The sequence below is a fragment of the Lepisosteus platostomus genome, chromosome 6 (genome assembly GCF_059453375.1).
Source record: "Lepisosteus platostomus isolate fLepPlt1 chromosome 6, fLepPlt1.hap1, whole genome shotgun sequence".
Taxonomy (NCBI): Eukaryota; Metazoa; Chordata; class Actinopteri; order Semionotiformes; family Lepisosteidae; genus Lepisosteus; species Lepisosteus platostomus.
This window is the reverse complement of record NC_142616.1, coordinates 5,401,028-5,427,923: the sequence shown is the minus strand read 5'-3', so window position 1 is coordinate 5,427,923 and position 26,896 is coordinate 5,401,028. Positions and strand designations below refer to the sequence as shown.

The 26,896-nt window shown below is 41.8% G+C and overlaps 2 protein-coding genes across 3 annotated transcripts; both read right to left on the bottom strand.

Annotated features, from left to right (window-relative positions):
- Positions 1–950: 950 nt before the first annotated feature.
- On the bottom strand, positions 951–8,386 carry LOC148659721 (serine protease 27-like). 2 transcript variants are annotated; one of them, XM_088637549.1, is made up of 5 exons: positions 8,230–8,386; positions 7,495–7,660; positions 5,444–5,715; positions 4,619–4,764; positions 951–1,604 (listed from the first exon to the last, which is right to left on the bottom strand). In XM_088637549.1, coding segments are annotated over exons 1-5 (744 nt in total). In that variant the 5' UTR covers positions 8,231–8,386; the 3' UTR covers positions 951–1,445. The 2 variants fall into 2 exon arrangements, with proteins under 2 accessions (XP_088493675.1, XP_088493676.1); XM_088637550.1 differs by lacking the exon at positions 951–1,604 and adding an exon at positions 3,476–3,580.
- A 5,975-nt stretch (positions 8,387–14,361) lies between these two features.
- Positions 14,362–21,629, bottom strand: LOC148659720 (serine protease 27-like). Its single transcript, XM_088637532.1, has 5 exons — positions 21,476–21,629; positions 20,732–20,906; positions 18,678–18,949; positions 17,831–17,979; positions 14,362–15,004 (listed from the first exon to the last, which is right to left on the bottom strand). Exons 1-5 carry the CDS (start codon positions 21,522–21,524, stop codon positions 14,846–14,848), a joined length of 804 nt encoding a protein of 267 aa, XP_088493658.1. The 5' UTR covers positions 21,525–21,629; the 3' UTR covers positions 14,362–14,845.
- Between the last annotated feature and the right edge of the window lie 5,267 nt (positions 21,630–26,896).

Below are 26,896 nucleotides of genomic sequence, written 5' to 3'. Positions count from 1 at the left end.
CAACCTGTGTAGAAGGAACATGTGAAGTTTGGTCTGTACCTCGGTCAGAGGGACAGGTGGGGACAGGTGGGGTTGGTCTGTACCTGGGTGAGAGGGACAGGCTGTCATAACCCAGTTGCTGGCAATGAGGTTACCGCCACACACGTCTACCTCCCGCAGACTTTTGCTGAAGGACACAATGTCTACAGATTCGCATCCATTGGAAATAGTTAAAGGTGTCCTGTGTCTTGCCATTGTGATTAAGCTGTGTGATTTTTGTTATCACCTGTCATTTCCTCTCACCCAGTCTCTCCTAATGTGCTTGTTAATTAAATGGATTGACTGTAGTCAAATTTCATGGTCAGACAACGTGAGAAAGCAGTCTGCAATAATGGCCCTCAGACTTTATATTGGAATAAAAATAAAAAATTGTATATAAAAAGGGCATTTTGGGGAGTTGGCACTCTTGATCTGTCACAGACCTCCCCTTAAAAACTCTTAGGGAAAAGAAATGAACATTTTTAAATGGAGCAGAATAAATACTTGTAGCAAAGAAGTGTCCAGAAAACCACTTTCCAATGAAAGCAGGAACCCAAATCGATTTCTCTGGCTCTGTCTATCTTCTGTCCTGCTGGTATTAGCCTAATCACCTTAATTACTTTATATTGCCTTTCTGTTAAGGCATGTATAAAACTGTTATTTTAATTTGTAAAAATGCATTTATGCGTAATGCGTAAGTGGGTAGAGACAGACCCAACTACACACTCAGAAATCTCCTCCTTCTCTGACAACATCTGACATGGAAAAACCAGTTTGCTTAAATCCAGCAAGCACTTCTTCAAGCCACAGATACTTGTGTCAATGGAAAATGTGTACTGGATGAAACAAGTCTGCTAGGGTGACGCTGGCACACATACAGACACTAAGAAGCACAGGGACATTCCCCGAGAGAACAGCCGCAGACCAGGAGCTTCAGTGTTTGCAGTTTTATTGAGCTGAGATGTCAGCCAAATCACAATACAGTGGATTTGTCATAGCAGCAAGCAGGCAAAAGCAAAGATAGGCAACAATTTCTGTCCGTTTGTGCTTTCATCTGTTAGTGATACAAATGTTATTTAGCTTTCGATGTTTTACAGTGTTAAGTTACATTTTCTGTTTTAAGTCAGACTTTACAGCTGTTTTTTTTAAATAAATGATAAGAGCTAATAATCTTCATTTATTCCTTTAATTCATAGCAACTGGACAGTCTTAAAATTGACCCCAGAGGACTGTAAGGGCTGTAAGATGTCTGTTGCTGATTCACTGTGCTGTTTCTCTTTATTGCATCTCCCAGTCCTATCTTTTAGTATATTCTTACTCGCAGTTATCTCTCCCTCGTCTCTAATCAGATTCTGCAGTTGCAGCAGCAGGTAGCCAGTCAGCCAGTTATGACAGGAGGCCCTGTCCCCAGGGTGCTATTGAAATCCTCAGACTCCACTGTGTTTCCTAATCCAGCATCTGAAGCTGCTGACCCGGGTGTAGACTCCTGGGGAGTAGGGCCTACCACAACCTCTTCCAAAGCTCACAATCCCAGCCTGGATCCAGCTCTCCCCCTTCTTACACACCAGAGGCCCTCCTGCGTCTCCCTGGAGTGAAATGAGAAATGATGAAGGAATAGATTTACACTGGCTGTAGCAATATTTTCACAAAGCAAATCAAAGTGGTGAAACTCTGTTGTGACGTCGGTAACTTTGCATGGGACTGTCGATTGCCCAATGGTAATGGCAAGCTGACAGCATGCTTTTCCTGTAACTCTTTTGCTTTAGGTTGCATATAGAAAGAACATAATCAAGATAAAATTCTAAAAAAACTAACTACTTTTTAATTTACAATATCCCCTACAAAACAACATGTTTTACTCAGTCAAATGCTTGATCACTTGTTGTTTGTGTAGTATCTGTAATACCCGTGCTCATGTCCTCATATTTCTATGGCAACAGAACCGAGTCTCAGCCTGTGGTCTGTTAAATGAACTAACGTAGTAATGACAAGATAGGGACAATTATCGATATCTGTTACATGCAATTAAATCAGCACTTTCCTTGTTACTTCCAGGTCTAGAAGCATTGCCTTAAGCCTTAATAATATTATAACAAACTGTATACAGCATATTTAAAAGCAGCAAAAAAATGCTTTAAAGTAGATGAAGAAAATAGTTTTATGGATAGTAAATTTCAGATTATATATCAAAAGAACAAGCAGTCAGAAGTACAGCAGAAGCTTGAAAACTAATTACAGTAAATAAAGTAAGTCAATTGCTTTCAGACCAAAAATGTTTTGAGTCTGGATTTCAATGCACTCAGAGTAGTTGACTCTAGTTTCCTTGGGGAAAGTATTCAGGAGCTTTGGGGAGCAGCATAAGAAGGCTCTGTCACCCACAGTGTGTAGGTGAGCTTGGGAGACAGACAGGAGACCAGTTCAATAAAAGGAGGCTGCAAGGTGGGGAAGTAGACTGATCAGAAGCCAGATCGGTAGTGAGGTGCCATGTAGAACCTATCAGAAAAGCGTGATGAGTTTGATCTCGACTCCACCCTGACAGGGAGCCAGTGCAGGGACTCCAGGATAGGAGTAATGTGATCACTTGCACTAGACCAGGTAAGGATTCTGGCTACCGAATTCTGGACATACTGAAGTTTCATCAGTGTGGGTTTAGATACCCTAGCAATCAGGGCATTATAGTAATCAAGTCTAGAGAAGATGGAAGTGTTGACTAGCTTTTCAGCTACAGTCTGCAACAACACATGATGTAGTCTGGCAATATTTCTGAGGTGTAAGAATGATCTTTTTTTTAAATAAAGTAAAGTATTTTTACTGTACTATTCAAAGATTCCAAGACTGGCGTAATGTGATTGCTTCTGCCAAATTCTGAGCATGTGCAGTACATTGAACATCAGACTTCCCCTTGCTCAGTGTTAGAGCTTTTTCCATCAACACTTGGTGAATTTGTGGGCTTCCCTGTTTTTTTTTTACACTCCTTTGTGCACTGACTACAGTTTTAGGTTTCTCTTGTGCCGGTATTCTGTGTCTCAGCCCATTTTTTCAGACCAAGTCCTGGACAGATTCCCTCGCTATTTTATTCAGCTGTCCTTCATATTCTCATTGTTGTGGCTTTATCAGTTATTATTTGGAAATAATTTCAACATGCTTCAGGTTAGTGTGGTGGGTTTAACAGTTATCATTTGGAAATACAGGCGTCTCTGCTCTAACGCGATAGATACATTCCTGTAAAACCACACGTTATGCAAAATCGCGCAATAAAAACAACAGGGCTTATGGGCCGGTTAGCTCAGTTGGTTAGAGCGTGGTGCTAATAACGCCAAGGTCGTGGGTTTGATCCCCGTACGGGCCACTGTCTCACCTTCGGGGCGGAGCAGTGGCTCTGTGGCTGAGTATCTGTGCCTGCGGCTGGGAGGCTGCTGGTTCAAATCCCGCAGCTGGGAATCCTACTCTGTTGGGCCCCTGAGCAAGGCCCTTAACCCCAACTGCTCCAGGGGTGCTGTACAATGGCTGACCTTGCGCTCTGACCCCAGGCTCTCTCCCTGTCTGTGTGTCTCATGGTAAGCTGGGATATGTGAAAAGACAAATTACCAATGCAATAAATTGTATAGGGTTAATAATGTGATGTTGTTATTAATATGGGGAAAAAACAGGGTTGGGGCAGAGCACTGAAAACTTAACCAAAGCTTATTGGTTAACTATAGTTTATTGGTTATCCTAATAAAATGTTTACAGACTTTAAACACATTAAATTTAAAGTGTAGAATTTATGGAATAGTTCTCATGGGCAACAAGGAGACATTCAGACAGCACATGCACTCCTTATTATAGGCCTCCATCAGCCTATTACCAGGCAACAAAAACCATAAACCTTTCAAATACATTTTAAACACACAAAGGCAGTAAAGGGAATACTTATACAGCTTTAGGGTGGATATGGGTCTTGGGAAGAAAACAGGGGTAAACATTAACCAACCAAGTACAGTTTCCTAAAAACACACTAGTTCCATAGCTAAGGTTAGCTAGTGGTCAGCCTGCAGCCCTAACCCTGACAGTGGTTCCCACCCTGCACCGCGGCGCATACTAATTATCTGGGTGTGCTTCTGCCAAGACACCAGGCAAGGGCGCTAGAACAATACATAAATACTACAGTAAATGTAGGACTTCACCTTGCTGTTATTTACAGCAATTCAGAAGATTTAGTGAAAATAGCACGAGAATTGAGGAGAAGCTCCCAATTAGCACTTACAAAACAAAGCACCTGGGAAAACTGAGCATCAGCTGTATTCCTCCACGGACCACCGTGTTCAGTTCTGTTAGTCCACCATGCAAAAGTTAAACATGTCGGGGTTGAAATTGTGTATTAGCCAACACGAGTTTCTTGTTATACAGGCACCTGTCTTCTATTTACCAATTGAGTGTGAGCCAATATGTGTTTTGGAAACTCGTGTAATAGCAGAGATTAGTGTACTCTACAAAATACTTCAGTGTAGTGGGTTTAACAGTTATCAGTTCAAATTGTATTTTACCAAGTTGGTTCACTGTGTAAGAGTTGTTGAACCACTGGTCTAGTTTCTGTCTGCACTGTGGATGGTGAACTCACATTACAGGTGTCCTTCTGTCCATCTTCATCCCCAGCGCACATCATGTCTTCCCTGATTATCTCACTGTTGTACATGGACTGACAGCGCCTGTTGTCTATGATGGGCAGTTGGACTTCCTGCAGAGTGCGAGGGGGTGCCAGTGGTACTGGAGTGACAAAAAGATGGTGACTCTTTTCTACAAAGCTAAAGACAAGTAGAATGACATGCATTATTCATTACTATTTCTGTCCAACATCATCCCAGGTATAAAGCATTAGATATCTTTATTAAAAAAAACCTCATGACTGCTTGTCCTCATGTTCAGACACCAGACACAACCATCTGATGAACATGCCACAATAAATACCAAAATAATTGTAGCAACATAAATTGTGAGCTTTCCTGTTAAAATAGTTGGCTAGCCCTGCTAAAAATAAGGCAGCAAGCAAACCATGTGAATCGTTTTTCTTCTACACCATAGCACTTTCATTGGGTAGCATGTTATAGGGGAATACACAGTCTAACACAGTTTGTATTGTTTTTTAACTTAGTTTCTTCATGGCTTATTAGTCTTCTATTGCACGTGCCACTCTCATTACACATGCCATTAAAAATCCCTTTGCGTGCCAATAATGACACGTGTGCCATGTCAGCTGACCGCTGATCTAGAATATGATACACCATGATGTTGTTGAAGCAGATACGCTCCCTTCTTTCAAGTAAATGACTGGTGAGATGTCTGAATGAGCCTGTCATGAACCTGACAAGAGAGATGTGCAGAATGACCGGCTGTCAGTTCCTGAGTCCTAACGAGAAACACAGGAGCCCTGATCATCATTTCTTACCATTCTCTCTAGTCATCCCCCACCCAGTGACCCAGCACTCTGTGTCTTCTGTGAAGACATCGTTGGGCTTGGCGAGCTGGACAGGACTGATGTAAGCAGAGAGGGACACCTCGCTGTCCAGCTGCACCAGGGCGATGTCAAAGCCGTCTTCTGCTTTCTCGTACTGCTCGTGGAGGACGACCTTCTTAATGCTTTTCTTGACCTCGTGTTTGGAGGGTTGGTCTAGCTTGTACGCCCCCAGCCTCACGAAAGATTGCTCCAGCGAGACGGAGCTGAAAGACACAATCTTATAATAGTGATAAAAATAATAGAGGCCGGGTTGGGTTCCCAAATGATGGATTGGGGTTTATTGCGACAGCGAATGGTGTGGATCTCACCGATTGATGGTCAGTCACATCCTATAATCTTCTGTGCCACAACCCTTTGTAGTGTATCTCTGTCATGCATGGTAGTACTGCTGTACCATACAGTGATGCCGCTGGTGAGGACACTTTCTATGGTGCTGCAGTAAAGGTTCAGTTCTTGTCCTGTGTCTTTGGCTTCAGGACAGAGGTGGTAATGGGCAGTGCGGTGGCTCTGTGACTAAGGATCTGCCCCAGTGGCTGGGAGGCTGCCCGTTTGTATCCTACAGCTGGCAGAGTAATCCTTCTCAATTGGGCCCGTGAGCAAGGCCCTAAACCCCAACTGCTCCAGGGGCGCTGTATAAATGTCTGACCCTGCGCTCTGACCCCCAGCTTCTCTCCATGTCTGTGTGTCTCATAGAGAGCAAGTTGGGGTATTTGAAAAGACAAATTCCTAATGGAAAGATATTGTTTATGGTCAATAAAGTGATCTTATCTTATAAGCCTCCTGAGTAAGAATACCAATTACAGTAAGAATAATACTGCTTGGAGACCCATTTGGTCAGAGAAGTAAATTGGTTCTGTTGTTTCTTGGACACATTGAAACAGAGTTTTTGATGTTTAAAATTAAATAAAAAATAATGACCAAATCAATTGATCTAAGCTAAACTAAATATAGCTATTTGTTTGTTTCTCTGCCCTCAGAAAACCTCTCCTATTTCCTGCTCAGCGTGCCTGATCTGATCTGATCTAGAAGACTCTCCACACAGTGTATCAGGAATAGAAGAATGTTCTCCTGCCCAGCTGGTAGAGTTTGGGATGAAATAGTCTAACATACTAATATTGTTTTTATTTTTAATTGCCTTGAAATGGCTTTTAAAAGGTGCTTTATAAAATGTAGGATTTGATCTGATGTGATGAGCTGTGTTTGTCAAGGTTGTAAAGTGGTCTCCTGTCTGTCTCCCAAGCTCACCTACACACTGTGGGTGACAGAGCCTTCTCATGCTGCTACCCAAAGCTCTGGAATACTTTCCCCAAGGAAACTAGAGCCACCTACTCTTGAGTGCATTCAAATCCAAACTCAAAACATTTTTGATATGAAAGGATTTCACTTTATTACTGTATATGGCATTTCAGGTACAACTTAAAGGCGGGGATATCCTAGTCAAAAACAGCAAGTATGGGAAAATTTTGTTTACTGTAGGTTCTACTCCATGTGCAACAGTTGTGTACAGTATATTCCTTCTCTGAACTGTGCTGTGACTTCTTGCATCATCCATAAAAGTGTAAAGATTTTTCTTGTACTGAAGAATTCGAGTTAGAGGGAGTATTAGAGAGAGTAAGTTCACACTGAGAAATAAGAGTGAAATGAACGACATTGCGGCAATAGAGCCCTCCGTAGATGTGTCTAGGTATATTTTTAGAATAAGTGTAGAAATGGACTAATGGAACAGTTAAATAGGACCCTCCTTGCACGCGCCTGAACAGACTGCAAGTGGACTCAGAAAGCAGTTTGTACAATGAGTAGGAAAAAGTGGCTTTTTTACAGCAGTGGTTTATTACTGGCCTTTATACAGCCACTTCAGGATGGTACACTACAGATTTTCACATGCTCTACAAAAACACCAGTTCTGGTTCAGGTTCAAACACTGTGAATATTCAGATTCTAGAGACAATTACGACAATGCAGGTGTGCTTGGGAATACTCACGGTAGGAAGCACTGCGCTGTCATGAGAACCCACTGCTCACTGATCAGGGATCCACCACAGATTGTAGATGCATGGTTAATCCGGACATAAACCTGCCAGGGCCACTGTCCCTCCTTCGCATCCTGTTTGCCCAATGTAGAGCTCCTGGACAGAACAGAGCTGGACACTGGAGAGAGACAGAGTGGTTAATATAGAACAGGCATGAGATCAGTCATCAAGGACCACTGTCCCTCCTTCACATCCTGACTGACCACTGTAGAACTGCTTTATTTCTGCTTAAGATACTGGGAGACTTTGTTTACTGTACATTGTAATGTGCTTTTACCCTGATTTCACTGTTCTTCACTGCACTTTTACCAGGCACTCAAGCCCCTTTTTCATAGTTTACTCTCCTTTACTACAATAAACCTGGGTGAACTCAGGTGGGAATCAGACAGGGATCGGTACAACACTGAGTATCTGATCCAGCACTGACTTTCGGAAGTTCCAGCATTGTGGAGCTGCAGAGTATCTTATTCTAGAGTGTCGAATGACTAGTAGGAGCACATTACGTTCCTGGATTCTTGTTTAACAGGTGTAGGTGTGTTTGGTACACTTGCTCTCAGTTTTGTCATTTAAGAGCTGGTTTGATCAAGAATGCAGCAGCTGACATATTCTCATGAAGGAAGTTCTGTCCGAATGCCTTGTTGTTTGCATCCTAGGGAACAAAAGGTTATCAATTTGTTATTTTCTTACTGTGTGTTTCCAGAATCAGGATCCCTAAAAGGATTTACAGGAAAATCATCTTTGTCCGATGTTCTCTCCAGACACAGTGGACCGTCCTTCCCCAAGTACTGCTGGACACAGAGGAGCAGAGACCACACAGTGTACAGCTGCCTTTATATAGCTCACAGTGCTGTAGATGCTCACAGACCACAAACACGCACACAGAGTCACAAACTGACTTAGTATCTGCAAATCAGAGATTAAATTAGCTGATTAATTAAACATCTGACTCGGCATAGTATTTCTTTGAAGATTCTCTGAAGAATTGTCAAAAGGGGAGACATTTTTAAAATGATAAATGTAGGATTGTAACTTTATATACTATATATGTATATGTTATGTTTATATTATACATTTATATAATGTATGTATGATCATAAATTGTGGTACCAAAATTCATTGCATTCAATGCAAAATTACATTAACGTATGAAAAATTATTCTTATATTTTAACTCATAAATCACTTTCAGAGTAGTTGGAGTTTTCCTGTATGCTAAGTCCTATGATTCCCGAGGAATTTTTATAAGTATCCTCACAAGTGTCCTCTAAAGAAGACACAAGAAGAGAGACACAAGACTTTGCAGTAGAGCAGGGCTCATCTTCGCTGGCTTCCCTAGGTCACTAGCATCCACGAGGCTGACAAGATGCCTTCACAGTCACATGTCTGACACTGAGGAAGAAATCATGTCTGTAGAGAGATGACAGCCGGGCTTGTGCTGATAATCTTGGACAACTGGGAAGGGGGTGTGTTCTGATAGGTAAAGCCTGGTAGTTTACGGATTTCAATAAGTTAAGTTTAATCAGATCAGCTAGACTAATGCTCAGTCTATTAGATTAACATAATCAGTAATTAGATTTTAATATCTAATCAGTCAATTTCACAATTTTATTTAATAACACAATTTATAATGGGTTTGTTATGATTGGTACTAAAATATGACTACGCCTTAACCATTGACATTTAATTAAATTAACAACATTGGAGTAGGTAACATTGGTTGCGATAAGTTTTGTATGAAGAGTTTGCACATTTGCCTAGCGGACATCCTGAAATAGATCTAAAACGTGATTTCAGAGTTATCCCAGTTAAACAGGATGCACTGACCTACCAAAGTAGAGATGTGAGTCTGTAATATATTACAGAGGAGGAGACATGCCTGTCTTCGGTGACGCAGATATATTGGAGACCTGGTGATGCCAGGGAAGGGGAATGAACCATAGATTGACTGCACCCAGGTCTGCGTGTACGATTTTTTGGGAATGGTGCATTATGGAGAAGGCATACAGTAAACGGCACAACTTTTCCAAAAGCTAAAACAGACCCTTCAGATGGTAGATTGCAATCTTAAAGTAAAAAAGGGAGGTTCTTCTCATATCTTTGCAGTTTCCTGCTCATGTTAGATTAGGCCCTATTGACGTGCAGATCTCGTTCACAACAGATCACCAGTTCTCTGCAGGGTGGGGTACCTGCATCACTTCTGGCTCACTGCCATTGCACAACACAAAACAAACCATGATTACATACAGGGAGAGTAAATGGATAGAAAAGACTAAGATGGCACATTTTGCTTTTAACTTGTATATTTGGAAGCACCTACTACTGCTACAGATATCATGACCCATCATGAACATTATACTGGACTGTGACTGTAGCCCTTATTGTACCAGGACTGTTGTGCTGTGACTTTAGCCCCTATTGTAGCAGCACTGTTCTAGTGGTTTGTCAGGACTCTTCTGCTCTGCTGTTGCTTTTGTAGAAGGCTTACTCTTCAGTATTGTAACAGTGAATATAATTTATTATCTTTGATTCTCTGAAAGGACATAGTCACACAGTAAAAGTAGAGAAAGCAGAAGACTGGACAGGACTTTTGATAATCTTTATTTTGACTCGCAATACCATTTGTGATGTTATTCATGATATCAGAATAATGTAGTTCAAGTAGATGGCTGAGTCGGCATGCATGCATAGGCTGCAAAGGAACAAGTAAAGGCTTATTCCATGCTGAAAAGAGAAGAAAAGTAACACAATGTTTCGGCTGTGGAGCCTTCTTCAAGTGTCGAAGAAGAACTAGTTTGGCGTTGTCACACTACACGACTGACGGTAACGGGCTGTGATTTTCTTACCGTTATGTAAATGAGGGCTATGACTGAAATTCCTTAGAAAAGTCGTGTAGTGTGACACCAGCTTTACCATGTTTTGTTCAAGACATTGAACTTGTGCCAGCCATGAGGACTTACAGATGCAGCCATTCAAAATGAGCAGGATACGCTGCGATACAACGAGGAGGGCGTGTCGCATCCAAACATGTCATAACGCGTCATTTCGCGCCAAACTGCTTTTTACCGTCAAACCTCATTTTGCAAATTAGATTGTTAATTTTATCCGGAATCACCTTGTAAAACCGCCAGGTGGAGCTAATAAAGCTTAACCTCTCATGTACAGCATTTGAGCTGTCACCAGAAAACACCCAGTTTCGAATCCCGATCACTGCTGAGGGACAATCTTTATTCAATTAAGTATTTTAGTTGTATCCTCTTTAGACTTGTACATTTAAACTGTGTATTACAGTTTGTTAATCATTTAACATTAAAAGTTGGTATATTTTACGAAAGCAAGATTGCTCAGTTGGACAAAAGTACTGAACCTACCACCTTCATCATAAATATTTTAATTATCGGGCACTTTTCCTCCCCCCTACATTCTCAGAGTAGAAGAGGTGGACTTTCCAATGAAAGACAGTCTCCCTTCCTCCCGCGGACAGGCAGACAAATATTTTCACTGCCTATTTGACAAGGTATTCAGACGGAAAGGCGGTGATGTCTCCGCGCTGGCAAGCATGCTCTTTAGATATTCTATTCCATATTATATTTCCTGTTGATCAAATTCTAAAAGTATGCTTTTTTTCTTACGCTGATAACGAGCGAATTCGCAGAACAGGTTAAAACATTATCACTTTTCACAAGGCATATAAACAATATGGTCAGAAGGAGCACGTAAAAACTTTTCCAAAATAATCCTTAAATTCTGAAAAGTATGAGTTGCTTCTACTGTGATAACGAGCGCAAGTATTCAAGGAAAATGGTAGTCACTTAACTTTAAATATTTTGTGATATTTAGAAAGACCAACAAATTAAATATAGTGTCGATTATATTTATTGTCAGTAATAATATCAGTAGCAGTTTGAAATTATTCGTTGTTATTAATAAATGACTTGGCTTCAAACATGTTATGATATTTAGAAAAATAAAAAAATGTCAATATAGTGTCCATAATATTTGCTATTTGCTAGTTTTTCAAAGAAATGTTTATTTGTTGAAAGACAACTCATGGCAATAGGTGGATTCAAACACCTGACCTCAGGGTTATAAGTCAGTCACGTAAGCCATCACACCACCGGTGCAGTTGCATGATGTGTACTGAAACAGCAATACACATATCAATAGAAAGTCTTATAATACTGTTTGAGCTTCAGTATACGAATATAATTATATAGTTTTTAATTTCTTTAGATACGTGATTCCATAATATATTGCCTATTAATCAAATTCTAAAAGTATGCTTTTGTTTACTCTGATAGTGAGTGTATTCGTAGAAAAGGTTAAAACTTTTATCACTTTTTACAAAATATATAAACGTAATATGGTCAGAAGGAGCACGTAAAAACGTTTCTGAAATAACCACATGTAAAACTTTGATGCTTAAAATGTTTAGGGAGAAAGTGGAATACTGGTGTGTATTTGTTTCTTTAAACTACCAAGACCAGCCATATACAGTTTACATAATATGTTTATGTTCCTAAATTAATATTGTTTATGACCTTCAGATGCGTCATGCTCCTCTTCTTTTTATGCTCAGGTACTAAAATTTCCCTTTAGTTGTAAAATTCTATATAAATATTCAATACTAAGCGGATTAAAACATGCACAATAAAGTAATTTAAATGATTTAATCTTTTCAATACTGACCAATGCACCACGAGTGCCCCTGTCGGTCATTTTGGCCAGCCAATCACGTACCGCGGTATGACGTAGGCAGTTGCGTGCAGTACAGGTTTGTACCGCGCACTTTGAATGCCTGCATCTGTATCTACATGATCCCAACCGTTACATCGTGATCCCGAGGAGGTGATTAAGATTCAGGGTCTGGAGGATTATGTCACATTTATCTGAAGAAGGGAGCTCTGGTGTTTGTTGAGCCAGTGTTGCAATCGCGTCCTGTACCACGTCTCTCACCTAGCGGTTGCCCTGGGCAACCATCACATTCTCAAGTGTGCTCACTGTTTTCCAGGACTTGCTGTGTATTTCAGATCCCCTTCTGGTGATCTACATTTGCTAATTATGCAGTCCCTAGCTACTACTGGACTCTACTGTGAGCCTCACCCCTGCTTCTATGGCGCTTTGTCTTGAGTCTCCTGCTTTGCTTTGTTCGTTCCCGTTCCCGGCACCACCCTTTTCACCGTTCAGGTTTTATTTTCTCCCTGTCCTCTGTGATGGCCAGAATTCTACCATGGCAGCGGTCCTCATAGAGCTGTTTAATCTCGGTGAGACCGCAGCCGATGATCTTCTGGGCCATATTGACCATTCTCTGCAGTGCCTTTCTTTCTCGCGAAGAGGTGTTGCCATACCACACGGTGATCCCGTTGGTGAGGACGCTCTCGATGGTGCAGCGGTAGAAGTTCACCAACACATGTATTGGCATCCCCCATCGCTTGAGGCACCTCAAGAAATAAAGGCGCTGCTGAGCCTTCTTCACGATAGAGTCAGTGTTCACAGTCCAGATTAGATCTTTAGAGATGTGAATTCCCAAAAACCTAAAGCTGGTGACTGTTTCCACTTCCGTTCCATCAATACTGAGTGGGCTGTGAGTGTATGGCCTGTGTCTCTGAAAGAGACACCGAAAGGATTTCCCTGAAATGGTCCCACAGTCTCTTACCTGTCTCACCTATGTAAATAACTGGGCTTTTAATGCAAGGGATGCAGGAAATAAGGTTGCTGGAAATACATGATGTCATCTGGGTGATCCAGAATTATCCAGAAGAGTCTTGAATATGTGTGGTCTGTTACAGGGGAATGTGGATTGGAGGGGCAGATTGGTTTTAGTCTCTGCTTGGGTAGGAGGGACAGGTGGGGTTTGGTCTCAACCTGTGTAGAAGGAACATGTGAAGTTTGGTCTGTACCTCAGTCAGAGGGACAGGTGGGGTTGGTCTGTACCTTAGTGAGAGGGACAGGCTGTCATCACCCAGTTGCTGGCAATGAGGTAAACGCCACACACGTCTACCTCCCGCAGACTTTTGCTGAAGGACACAATGTCTACAGATTCGCATCCATTGGAAATAGTTAAAGGTGTCCTGTGTCTTGCCATTGTGATTAAGCTGTGTGATTCTTGTTATCACCTGTCATTTCCTCTCACCCAGTCTCTCCTAATGTGCTTGTTAATTAAATGGATTGACTGTAGTCAAATTTCATGGTCAGACAACGTGAGAAAGCAGTCTGCAATAATGGCCCTCAGCCTTTATATTGGAATAAAAATAAAAAATTGTATATAAAAAAGGCATTTTGGGGAGTTGGCACTCTTGATCTGTCACAGACCTCCCCTTAAAAACTCTTAGGGAAAAGAAATGAACATTTTTAAATGGAGCAGAATAAATACTTGTAGCAAAGAAGTGTCCAGAAAACCACTTTCCAATGAAAGCAGGAACCCAAATCGATTTCTCTGGCTCTGTCTATCTTCTGTCCTGCTGGTATTAGCCTAGTCACCTTAATTACTTTATATTGTCTTTCTGTTAAGGCACGTATAAAACTGTTATTTTAATTTGTAATAATGCATTTATGCATCATGATTAAGTGGGTGGAGACAGCCTCTCATGACTCAGCTGATCAACTACACACTCAGAAATCTCCCCCTTCTCTGACAACGTCTGACATGGAAAAACCAGTTTGCTTACAACCAGCAAGCACTTCTTCAATCCACAGATACTTGTGTCAATGGAAAATGTGTACTGGATGAAACAGGTCTGTTAGGGTGACGCTGGCACACATACTGTACAGACACTAAGAAGCACACGGACATTCCCCGAGAGAACAGCCGCAGACCAGGAGCTTCAGTGTTTGCAGTTTTATTGAGCTGAGATGTCAGCCAAATCACAATACAATGGATTTGTCATAGCAGCAAGCATGCAAAAGAAAAGATAGGCAACAATTTCTGTCCGTTTGTGCTTTCATCTATTAGTGATACAAATGTTATTTAGCTTTCGATGTTTTAAAGTTACATTTTCTGTTTTAAGTCAGACTTAAAAGCTGTTTTTTTCTGAAATGATAAGAGCTAATAATCTTCATTTATTCCTTTAATTCATAGCAACTGGACAGTCTTACAATTGACCCCAGAGGACTGTAAGGGCTGTAAGATGTCTGTTGCTGATTCACTGTGCTTTTTCTTTATTGCATCTCCCAGTCCTATCTTTTAGCATATTCTTACTCGCAGTTATCTCTCCCTCGTCTCTAATCAGATTCTGCAGTTGCAGCAGCAGGTAGCCAGTCAGCCAGTTATGACAGGAGGCCCTGTCCCCAGGGTGCTATTGAAATCCTCAGACTCCACTGTGTTTCCTAATCCAGCATCTGAAGCTGGTGACCCGGGTGTAGACTCCTGGGGAGTTGGGCCTACCACAACGTCTTCCAAAGCTCACAATCCCAGCCTGGATCCAGCTGTCTCCCTTCTTACACACCAGAGGCCCTCCTGTGTCTCCCTGGAGTGAAATGAGAAATGATGAAGGAATAGATTTACACTGGCTGTAGCAATATTTTCACAAAGCAAATCAAAGTGGTTTTGACGTCGGTAATTTTGCATGGGACTGTCGATTGCCCAATGGTAATGGCCAGCTGACAGCATGCTTTTCCTGTAACTCTTTTGCTTTAGGTTGCATATGGAAAGAACATAATCAAGATAAAATTCTAATTCTAATTCTAATTGATATCTGTTACATGCAATTAAATCAGCACTTTCCTTGTTACTTCCAGGTCTAGAAGCATTGCCTTATGCCTTAATAATAATATAACAAACTTTATACAGCATATTTAAAAGCAGCAAAAAAATGCTTTAAGGTAGATGAAGAAAATAGTTTTATGGATAGTAAATTACAGATTATATATCAAAAGAACAAGCAGTCAGAAGTACAGCAGAAGCTTGAAAACTAATTACAGTAAATACAGTAAGTCAATTGCTTTCAGACCAAAATTTTTTTGAGTCTGGATTTGAATGCACTCAGAGTAGTTGACTCTAGTTTCCTTGGGGAAAGTATTCAGGAGCTTTGGGGAGCAGCATAAGAAGGCTCTGTCACCCACAGTGTGTAGGTGAGCTTGGGAGACAGACAGGAGACCAGTTCAATAAAAGAAGGCTGCAAGGTGGGGAGTAGACTGATCAGAAGCCAGATCGGTAGTGAGGTGCCATGTAGAACCTATCAGAAAAGCGTGATGAGTTTGATCTCGACTCCACCCTGACAGGGAGCCAGTGCAGGGACTCCAGGATAGGAGTAATGTGATCACTTGCACTAGACCAGGTAAGGATTCTGGCTACCGAATTCTGGACATACTGAAGTTTCTTCAGTGTGGGTTTAGATACCCCAGCAATCAGGGCATTATAGTAATCAAGTCTAGAGAAGATGGAAGTGTTGACTAGCTTTTCAGCTACAGTCTGCAACAACACATGATGTAGTCTGGCAATATTTCTGAGGTGTAAGAATGATCTTTTTTTTTTAAATAAAGTAAAGTATTTTTACTGTACTGTTCAAAGATTCCAAGACTGGCGTAATGTGATTGCTTCTGCCAAATTCTGAGCATGTGCAGTACATTGAACATCGGACTTCCCTTTGCTCAGTGTTAGAGCTTTTCCCATCATTACTTGGTGAATTTGTGGGCTTCCCACGGTTTTTCCTATTTTTACACTCCTTTGTGTACTGACTACAGTTTTAGGTTTCCCTTGTGCTGGTATTCTGTGTCTCAGCCCATTTTTTCAGACCAAGTCCTGGACAGATTCCCTCGCTATTTTATTCAGCTGTCCTTCATATTCTCATTGTTGTGGCTTTATCAGTTATTATTTGGAAATAATTTCAACATGCTTCAGGTTAGTGTAGTGGGTTTAACAGTTATCATTTGGAAATACAGGCGTCTCTGCTCTAACGCGATAGATACATTCCTGTAAAACAACACATTATGCAAAATCGCGCAATAAAAACAACAGGGCTTATGGGCCGGTTAGCTCAGTTGGTTAGAGCGTGGTGCTAATAACGCCAAGGTCGTGGGTTTGATCCCCGTACGGGCCACTGTCTCACCTTCGGGGCGGAGCAGTGGCTCTGTGGCTGAGTATCTGTGCCTGTGGCTGGAAGGTTGCTGGTTCAAATCCCGCAGCTGGGAATCCTACTCTGTTGGGCCCCTGAGCAAGGCCCTTCACCCCAACTGCTCCAGAGACGCTGTACAATGGCTGACCCTGCGCTCTGACCCCAGGCTCTCTCCCTGTCTGTGTGTCTCATGGTAAGCTGGGATATGTGAAAAGACAAATTACCAATGCAATAAATTGTATAGGGTTAATAATGTGATGTTGTTATTATTATTATGGGGAAAAAACAGGGTTGGGGCAGAGCACTGAAAACTTAACCAAAGCTTATTGGTTAACTATAGTTTATTGGTTATCCTAATAAAATGTTTACAGACTTTAAACACATTAAATTTAAAGTGTAGAATTTATGGAATAGTTCTCATGGGCAACAAGGAGACATTCAGACAGCACATGCACTCCTTATTATAGGCCTCCATCAGCCTATTACCAGGCAACAAAAACCATAAACCTTTCAAATAAATTTTAAACACACAAAGGCAGCAAAGGGAACACTTATACAGGTTTAGGGTGGATATGGGTCTTGGGAAGAAAACAGGGGTAAACATTAACCAACCAAGTACAGTTTCCTAAAAACACACTAGTTCCATAGCTAAGGTTAGCTAGTGGTCAGCCAGCAGCCCTAACCCTGACAGTGGTTCCCAGCCTGCACCGTGGCACATACTAATTATCTGGGTGTGCTTCTGCCAAGACACCAGGCAAGGGCGCTAGAACAATACATAAATACTACAGTAAATGTAGGACTTCACCTTGCTGTTATTTACAGCAATTCAGAAGATTTAGTGAAAATAGCACGAGAATTGAGGAGAAGCTCCCAATTAACACTTACAAAACAAAGCACCTGGGAAAACTGAGCATCAGCTGTATTCCTCCACGGACCACCGTGTTCAGTTCTGTTAGTCCACCATGCAAAATTTAAACATGTCGGGGTTGAAATTGCGTATAAGCCAACACGAGTTTCTTGTTATACAGGCACCTGTCTTCTATTTACCAATTGAGTGTGAGCCAATATGTGTTTTGGAAACTCGTGTAATAGCAGAGATTAGTGTACTCTACAAAATACTTCAGTGTAGTGGGTTTAACAGTTATCAGTTCAAATTGTATTTTACCAAGTTGGTTCACTGTGTAAGAGTTGTTGAACCACTGGTCTAGTTTCTGTCTGCACTGTGGATGGTGAACTCACATTACAGGTGTCCTTCTGCCAATCTTCATACCCAGCGCACATCATGTCTTCCCTGATAGTAGCCTTGCTGTTGTACATGGACTGACAGCGCCTGTTGTCTATGATGGGCAATTGGACTTCCTGCAGAGTGCGAGGGGGTGCCAGAGGTACTGGAGTGACAAAAAGATGGTGACTTATTGCTACAAAGCTAAAGACAAGTAGAATGACATGCATTATTCATTACTATTTCTTTCCAACATCATCCCAGATATAAAGCATTAGATTTCTTTATTAAAAAAAAAACCTATTGACTGCTTGTCCTCATGTTCAGATACCAGACACAACCATCTTAGCTGATGAGCATGCCACAATAAATACCAAAATAATTGTAGCAACATAAATTGTGAGCTTTCCTGTTAAAATAGCTGGCTAGCCCTGCTAAAAATAAGGCAGCAAGCAAACCATGTGAATCGTTTTTCTTCTACACCATAACACTTTCATTGGGTAGCATGTTATAGGGGATTACACAGTCTAACACAGTTTGTATTGTTTTTTAACTTAGTTTCTTCATGGCTTATTAGTCTTCTATTGCACGTGCCACTCTCATTACACATGGCGTTAAAAATCTCTTTGCATGCCAATAATGACACGTGTGCCATGTCAGCTGACCGCTGATCTAGAACAATATACACCATGATGTTGTTGAAGCTGATACGCTCCCTTCTTTCAAGTAAATGACTGGGTGAGATGTCTGAATGAGTTCTCAGCAACCAGACAAGAGAGATGTGCAGAATGACCTGCTGTGGGCTGCAGTGTTAGTTCCTGAGTCCTAACGAGAAACACAGGAGCCCTGATCATCATTTCTTACCATTCTCTCTAGTCATCCCCCACCCAGTGACCCAGCACTCTGTGTCCTCCGTGAAGACATCGTTGGGCTTGGCGAGCTGGACAGGACTGATGTAAGGAGAGAGGGACACCTCGCTGTCCAGCTGCACCAGGGCGATGTCAAAGCCGTCTGTTGCTTTCTCGTACTGCTCGTGTAGGACGACCTTCTTAATGCTTTTCTTGACCTCGTGTTTGGTGGGTTGGTCTAGCTTGTACGCCCCCAGCCTCACGAAGGAATGCTCCAGCAAGACGGAGCTGAAAGAGACAATCTTATTATAGTGATAATAATAATAGAAGCCAGGATGGTTGGGTTCCTTAATGATGGATTGGGCTTTATTGCGACAGCAGATGGTCTGGATCTCACTGATTGATTGTAAATCACATCCTATAATCTTCTGTGCCACAACCCTTTGTAGTGTATCTCTATCATACACTATAGTACTGCTGTACCACACAGTGATGAAGCTAGTGAGGACACTTTCTATGGTGCTGCAGTAAAGGTTCAGTTCTTGTCCTGTGTCTTTGGCTTCAGGACAGAGGTGGTAATGGGCAGTGCGGTGGCTCTGTGACTAAGGATCTGCCCCAGTGGCTGGGAGTTTGCCCGTTCGTATCCTGCGGCCGGCAGAGTAATCCTACGCAATTGGGCCCCTGAGCAAGGCCCTAAACCCCAACTGCTCCAGGGCGCTGTATAAATGTCTGACCCTGCGCTCTGACCCCCAGCTTCTCTCCATGTCTGTGTGTCTCATTGAGAGCAAGTTGGGGTATGTGAAAAGACAAATTCCTAATGCAAAGATATTGTTTATGGTCAATAAAGTGATCTTATCTTATAAGCCTCCTGAGTAAGAATACCAATTACAGTAAGAATAATACTGCTTGGAGACCCATTTGCTCAGAGAAGTAAATTGGTTCTGTTGTTTCTTGGACACATTGAAACAGAGTTTTTGATGTTTAAAATTAAATAAAAAATAATGACCAAATCAATTGATCTAAGCTAAACTAAATATAGCTATTTGTTTGTTTCTCTGCCCTCAGAAAACCACTCCTGTTTCCTGCTCAGCGTGCCTGATCTGATCTGATCTAGAAGACTCTCCACACAGTGTATCAGGAATAGAAGAATGTTCTCCTGCCCAGCTGGTAGAGTTTGGGATAAAATAGTCTAACATACTAATATTGTTTTTATTTTTAATTGCCTTGAGATGGCTTTTAAAAGGTGCTTTATAAAATGTAGGATGTGATCTGATGTGATGAGCTGTGTTTGTCAAGGTTGTAAAGTGGTCTCCTGTCTGTCTCCCAAGCTCACCTACACACTGTGGGTGACAGAGCTTTCTCATGCTGCTCCCCAAAGCTCTGGAATACTTTCCCCAAGGATACTAGAGCCACCTACTCTTGAGTGCATTCAAATCCAAACTCAAAACATTTTTGATATGAAAGGATTTAACTTTATTACTGTATATGGCATTTCAGGTACAACTTAAAGGCGGGGATATCCTATTCAAAAACAGCTAGTATGGGAAAATTTTGTTTACTGTAGGTTCTACTCCATGTGCAACAGTTGTGTACAGTATATTCCTTCTCTGAACTGTGCTGTGACTTCTTGCATCATCCATAAAAGTGTAAAGATTTTTCTTGTACTGAAGAATTCGAGTTAGAGGGAGTATTAGAGAGAGTAAGTCCACACTGAGAAATAAGAGTGAAATGAACGACATTGTGGCTATAGAGCCCTCCGTAGATGTGTCTAGGTATATTTTTAGAATAAGCGTAGAAATGGACTAATGGAACAGTTAAATAGGACCCTCCTTGCACGCGCCTGAACAGACTGCAAGTGGACTCAGAAAGCAGTCTGTACAATGAGTAGGAAAAAGTGGCTTTTTTACAGCAGTGGTTTATTACTGGCCTTTATACAGCCACTTCAGGATGGTACACTACAGATTTTCACATGTTCTACAAAAACACCAATTTTTGGTTCAGTTTCAAACACTGTGAATAACGAGAGTCTAGAGACAATTACGACAATGCTTGACATCAGGGAATACTCACGGTTTGAAGGCGTGTGCTGTCATGAGAACCCACTGCTCACTGATCAGGGATCCACCACAGAATATGGCCGTGTTGTAGTTCACCTGGATCTGGACATAGACCTGCCAGGGCCACTGTCCCTCCTTCGCATCCTGCTTGCCCAATGTAGAGCTCCTGGACAGAACAGAGCTGGACACTGGAGAGAGACAGAGTGGTTAATATAGAACAGGCTTGAGATCAGTCATCCAGGACCACTGTCCCTCCTTCACATCCTGACTGACCACTGTAGAACTGCTTTATTTCTGCTTAGGATACTGGCAGACTTTGTTTACAGTACATCTTAATGTGCTTTTACCCTGATTTCACTGTTCTTCACTGCACTTTTACCAGGCACTCAAACCCCTTTTTCATAGTTTACTCTCCTTTACTACAATAAACCTGGGTGAACTCAGGTGGGAATCGGAGAGGGATCGGTACAACACTGAGTATCTGATCCAGCACTGACTTTCGGAAGTTCCAGCATTGTGAAGCTGCAGAGTATCTTATTCTAGAGTGTCGAATGACTAGTAGGAGCACATTACTTTCCCGGATTCTTGTTTAACAGGTGGAGGTGTTTTTGGTACACTTGCTCTCAGTTCTGTCATTTAAGAGCTGGTTTGATCAAGAATGCAGCAGCTGACATATTCTCATGAAGGAAGTTCTGTCCGAATGCCTTGTTGTTTGCATCCTAGGGAACAAAAGGTTATCAATTTGTTATTTTCTTACTGTGTGTTTCCAGAATCAGGATCCCTAAAAGGATTTGCAGGAAAATCATCTTTGTCCGAAGTTCTCTCCAGACACAGTGGACCGTCCTTCCCCAAGTACTGCTGGACACAGAGGAGCAGAGACCACACAGCGTACAGCTGCCTTTATATAGCTCACAGTGCTGTAGATGTTCACAGACCACAAACACGCACACATAGTCAAGAACTGACTTAGTATCTGCAAATCAGAGATAAAATTAGCTGATTAATTAAACATCTGACTCGGCATAGTATTTCTTTGAAGATTCTCTGAAGAATTGTCAAAAGGGGAGACATTTTTAAAATGATAAATGTAGGATTGTAACTTTATATACTATATATGTATATGTTATGTTTATATTATACATTTATATAATGTATGTATGATCATAAATTGAGGTACCAAAATTCATTGCATTCAATGCAAAATTACATTAAAGTATGTAAAATTATTCTTATATTTTAACTCATAAATCACTTTCAGAGTAGTTGGAGTTTTCCTGTATGCTAAGTCCTATGATTCCCGAGGAATTTTTATAAGTATCCTCACAAGAGTCCTCTAAAGAAGACACAAGAAGAGAGACACAAGACTTTGCAGTAGAGCAGGGCTCATCTTCACTGGCTTCCCTAGGTCACTAGCATCCACGAGGCTGACAAGATGTCTTCACAGTCACATGTCTGACACTGAGGAAGAAATCATGTCTGTAGAGAGATGACAGCCGGGCTTGTGCTGATAATCTTGGACAACTGGGAAGGGGGTGTGTTCTGATAGGTAAAGCCTGGTAGTTTACGGATTTCAATAAGTTAAGTTTAATCAGATCAGCTAGACTAATGCTCAGTCTATTAGATTAACATAATCAGTAATTAGATTTCAATATCTAATCAGTCAATTTCACAATTTTATTTAATAACACAATTTATAATGGGTTTGTTATGATTGGTACTAAAATATGACTACGCCTTAACCATTGACATTTAATTAAATGAACAACTTTGGAGTAGGTAACATTGGTTGCGATAAGTTTTGTATGAAGAGTTTGCACATTTGCCTAGCGGACATCCTGAAATAGATCTAAAACATGATTTCAGAGATATCCCAGTTAAACAGGATGCACTGACCTACCAAAAGTAGAGATGTGAGTCTGTAATATATTACAGAGGAGGAGACAGGCCTGTCTTCGGTGACGCAGATATATTGGAGACCTGGTGATACCAGGGAAGGGGAATGAACCATAGATCGTCTGCCCCCAGGTCTGCGTGTACGATTTTTTGGAATGGTGTATTATGGAGAAGGCATACAGTAAATGGCACAATTTTTCCAAAAGCTAAAACAGACCCTTCAGATGGTAGACTGTGATCTAAAAGTAAAAAAAGGGAGGTTCTTCTCATATCTTTGCAGTTTCCTGCTCATGTTAGATCAGGCCCTATCAGCATGCAGATCTCATTCACAACAGATCACCAGTTCTCTACAGGGTGGGGTACCCTTGTATATGTATAACTTGGATATTTGGAAGCACCTACAGTAGTACTGACTTACTACTGCTACAGATGTCATGACCCATCATGAACTATATACTGGACTGTGACTGTAGCCCTTATTGTACCAGGACTGTTGTGCTGTGACTTTAGCCCCTATTGCAGCAGCACTGTTCTACTGGTGTGTCAGGACTCTTCTGCTCTGCTCTGTTAATTTTGTAGAAGGCTTATTCTTCAGTCTCTATTGTAACAGTGAATAGAATTTATTATCTTTGATTCTCCAAAAGGACATAGTCACACAGTAAAAGTAGAGGAAGCAGACAACTGGACAGGACTTTTGAAATTCTTAATTTTGTCTCCCATTACCATTTAATTTTATGTGTACTTTGTTTTTATTATTTATTTGATGTTGTTCATGATATCAAAATAATGTAGTTCACGTAGATAGCTGAGCCGGCATGCATAGGCTGCAAAGGAACAAGTAAAGGTTTATTCCATGCTGAAAAGAGAACAAAAGTAACACAATGTTTCGGCTATGGAGCCTTCTTCAAGTGTTGAAGAAGAACTCCAAACCCGAAGAAGGCTCCTAAGCCGAAACATTGTTTCTTTTCTTCTCTATTCAGCATGGAATAAACCTTTACTTGTTCCTAAAAATAATGTCCAATACATGACAGACCTTTTTAAAGAAATTACATAATGTATATGTAGAGAGAAACTGAATTAAATCTATTGTACATGTTTTCTTTTTTGAGAAAAACATTTAAAAGACGAGTTGCCTTCATTGGCAAGTCCTTATATGAGGTACATGAAAACCTGCCTTTGTGCTTCCTGTGTTTCTGGTCCCTGGAAGACGAAGAGTTCAAGAAAGAATACATTGTGGGCAGAGTGGAGCAGCCCACCCACCTGCCCCCTTCACTGCCCACCACCCTCCATATAAAACCCATCTGCAAATCCTTATTCAACGTCAGGACCAGGCCACTTCCACTCCTCTCAGAACCTCTGGTTCCCTGAGTTTTTAACTGTGTGCTGCACTTGTTGTCTCCATTGTGAGTCTGAATGGGTTTGTTGACTTCTTGCAGATCCCTTGTGGTGGTGTACTGGTTAGAGAAGCACCTGAGCTTCTCACCTGAGCACCTGAGCTTGAAAAGTCTCTTTAGTTTCTTCTGGAAGGTTTCTGCTAGTTCAGTACATGTTTCACAGAGCAGCTGAGCACACTGAAGTCAAACAGTGGTTTTCTCACACACAGAAAGATTGGGTGATGCAGGACCAGTCAGTGTGGAGCGGGTTTCTTGTTGACCAATCAGCAGGGAGATTCCTGCTGACCAATTGCTGTCGTGGACTGATTTTGTCTGGTTACTGTTGAGTAAGATTGATGTTGACCAATGTCTGTGAGGGGATGTCAATGATGAAATGCTATTTAAGCGCTGGCTAATCTGGATTCTGATAACACTGGGAGATTCATACCAGCGAATTTGGCAGAGGTGAGATTTTGAGGGGAGGAGAGTGTCAGCTGTCAGCCGCTTCTATTGAGCCAAATGCAGTGATGTCTGTTAAGCCGGCGTCACACTACAGGATTCAACATGACGTCTAGTTGGAGAGCATGTCAGATTTAACAACTGCATTTGCTGAGTCTCGCTGCCTTTGCTGTCCTAGAGGTTGTAAAATTATACGACTAGGGATCGCAGGGGGTGACTAGTTACATGATTCCCTCCTGACTTTTCATCACGGTTCCAAATCTCGCATTGCAATACGAAAGTACCGCGGGGTCACCTTATTTTGGCAGCCAATCAACGTGGAGCACTCTGGAATAAGAGGAGGAGCACCGCACCAAAGTAAACAAACAACAAACACGAAACGACAAATACAAAAAATAGAACAGACATCTTTGCTGGCTCCAAAGTTCGACGAGCCTCTCCTCCATTTGCACAGTCCAAAACACTTGCTTTCCTTCTTTCCTTGCAGCCGCCGTTGTTCTTCACTGTTTGTGGGCATTGTGTGCATCGTACCTCCGGTTTGAGCGCTCGTTGGCTGTGAGCTTGTGCTCGCGGCAGTGACCCTTCGTGTCTTAACAGCCAGTGTTGAAGATGATGGGAACTTTGGAGTCCACAGTTGCCTGCAGGAAGGTCGTGTACCGTAACACCACTACGAACGCCGTTGGTGCAAGAACTGGGTTGGTACTGTTGCCAGGGACAACGACACTGGCTTGAATTCTAATGGAGTTCCGTTTGCAGACTAGGGGACCTCCTGTGTCTCTGTGCACAGACTGGGGTTAACGTGACATGGATTGATTGACCAAAGCAAATACCGCTTCTAAATTACTTAACTTTAGTAAATCTGAAACTGAGAGAAGAGTTGTGATGGAGGTGTGCTCAACTGCCCCAGGTCCAGAGGAGAAGTACAGATGGTGTCAGCTGAAGACCAATTGTTACACTGGATGATTGTTGTACTTTTTTCCTGGAGGAGCGCTAAAGGAACACAGCAATTTTAGCATCTCCTGGATCACATACCACACTTTTAATTCCATTGGATTGGACACTGGTCTTGTTCAAGACCCACCCCCCCTAAAAAACACTGGTCCCCATTTGTGCAGCTGGTTCAGGCTGTGTGAAACACTTTGATCATGTCTGCAATCAAGAAACGGACTTCTCGTAGACCTTCAAGGGGAAGTTTCCAGTCTGACTCACCAGCAGTTGTGTTGCCCCAGCCAGTGACCCAGCACTGAGTGCCAGGGCTGAATACGAATCCTGCCCCTGCCAGGCAGACGCTCAGGATGTAGTTTGTGAAGGAGACATAGGTGTAAAGTTTCAGGAGGACGATGTCGGTGCCACTAAAGATGAGTTTAGGATGTGAGTGGATTTCTCTAAGGTGATGGAGTTATAATAATAATAATAATAATAATAACAACAATAATAATAATAATAATAATAATAATTGCTTACACATATAGCGCTTTTCTGGACATTAAACTCGAAGCACTTTACAGGTAATGGGGATCCCCTCCACCACCACCGCCACCAGTCTGCATCATCCTGGATGATGCGACGGCAGGCATAGTGCGCCAGAACAGCTCTCCTCCCCACTGATAGCTGATGTGTGGGGGGAGCGTTCTGGCGCACTATGGCTGCCGTCGCATCATCCAGGTGGGGCTGCACATTGCTGGTGGTGGAGGGGAGTCCCCATTACCTGTAAAGCGCTTTGAGTGGAGTGTCCAGAATAATATATAAGTGTAAGCAATCATTATTATTATTATTATTATTATTATTATTATTATTATTATTATCATCAGTCAGTATTCACCATTTCACCCCCTGATGTTACAAGCTTTTACACTTTCTTGCAGTGAGTCAAAGTTCTTCTGGGATTTATCTATTGATTTTTCACCATTCATCAGTGACTTCCTTTCTTCTCTATGTAGCTGGTTGTTACTGGGTCCCAAGTACCTGTACAGTCGAGCCCCGCATGATGAGTGCGAAAGTGATCATGTTCATCAGACAGTTGTAGTATAGGGGCTCCTCACTGTGTGTTCCCCCTTTTTATGTTTTCCTGCACTTATGTAGCTGATTTTATCGGGAAAATAACACTGCATTCCCTGCATTTATGTTTCCATTGCAAGTAGAAAACAAAAAGGTTGAAGAAGTAGGGTGCCTCGTCAGTGTGCGCAGGCTGCAAAGGAACGAGATTTGTTCCATGCTGAAAAGAAAAGAGACGCAACGTTTCGGCTGTGGAACCTTCTTCAGGTGTGAGGGAGAGAGGAAGATCAGCGGTTGATAGATAAAGCATGGGAGCTCAAAAGCCGGGAGTGGACCGGAGGCGGGAGAGAAGGAATATCGACTCTCGGGTGGTGTGAAGTCAAAACCTGCAAATGAATAGAGAGGGTTAGAAGGAAATGAATCTGTCATTGAATGAAGGGGGAAGGTGTCTGCAATAG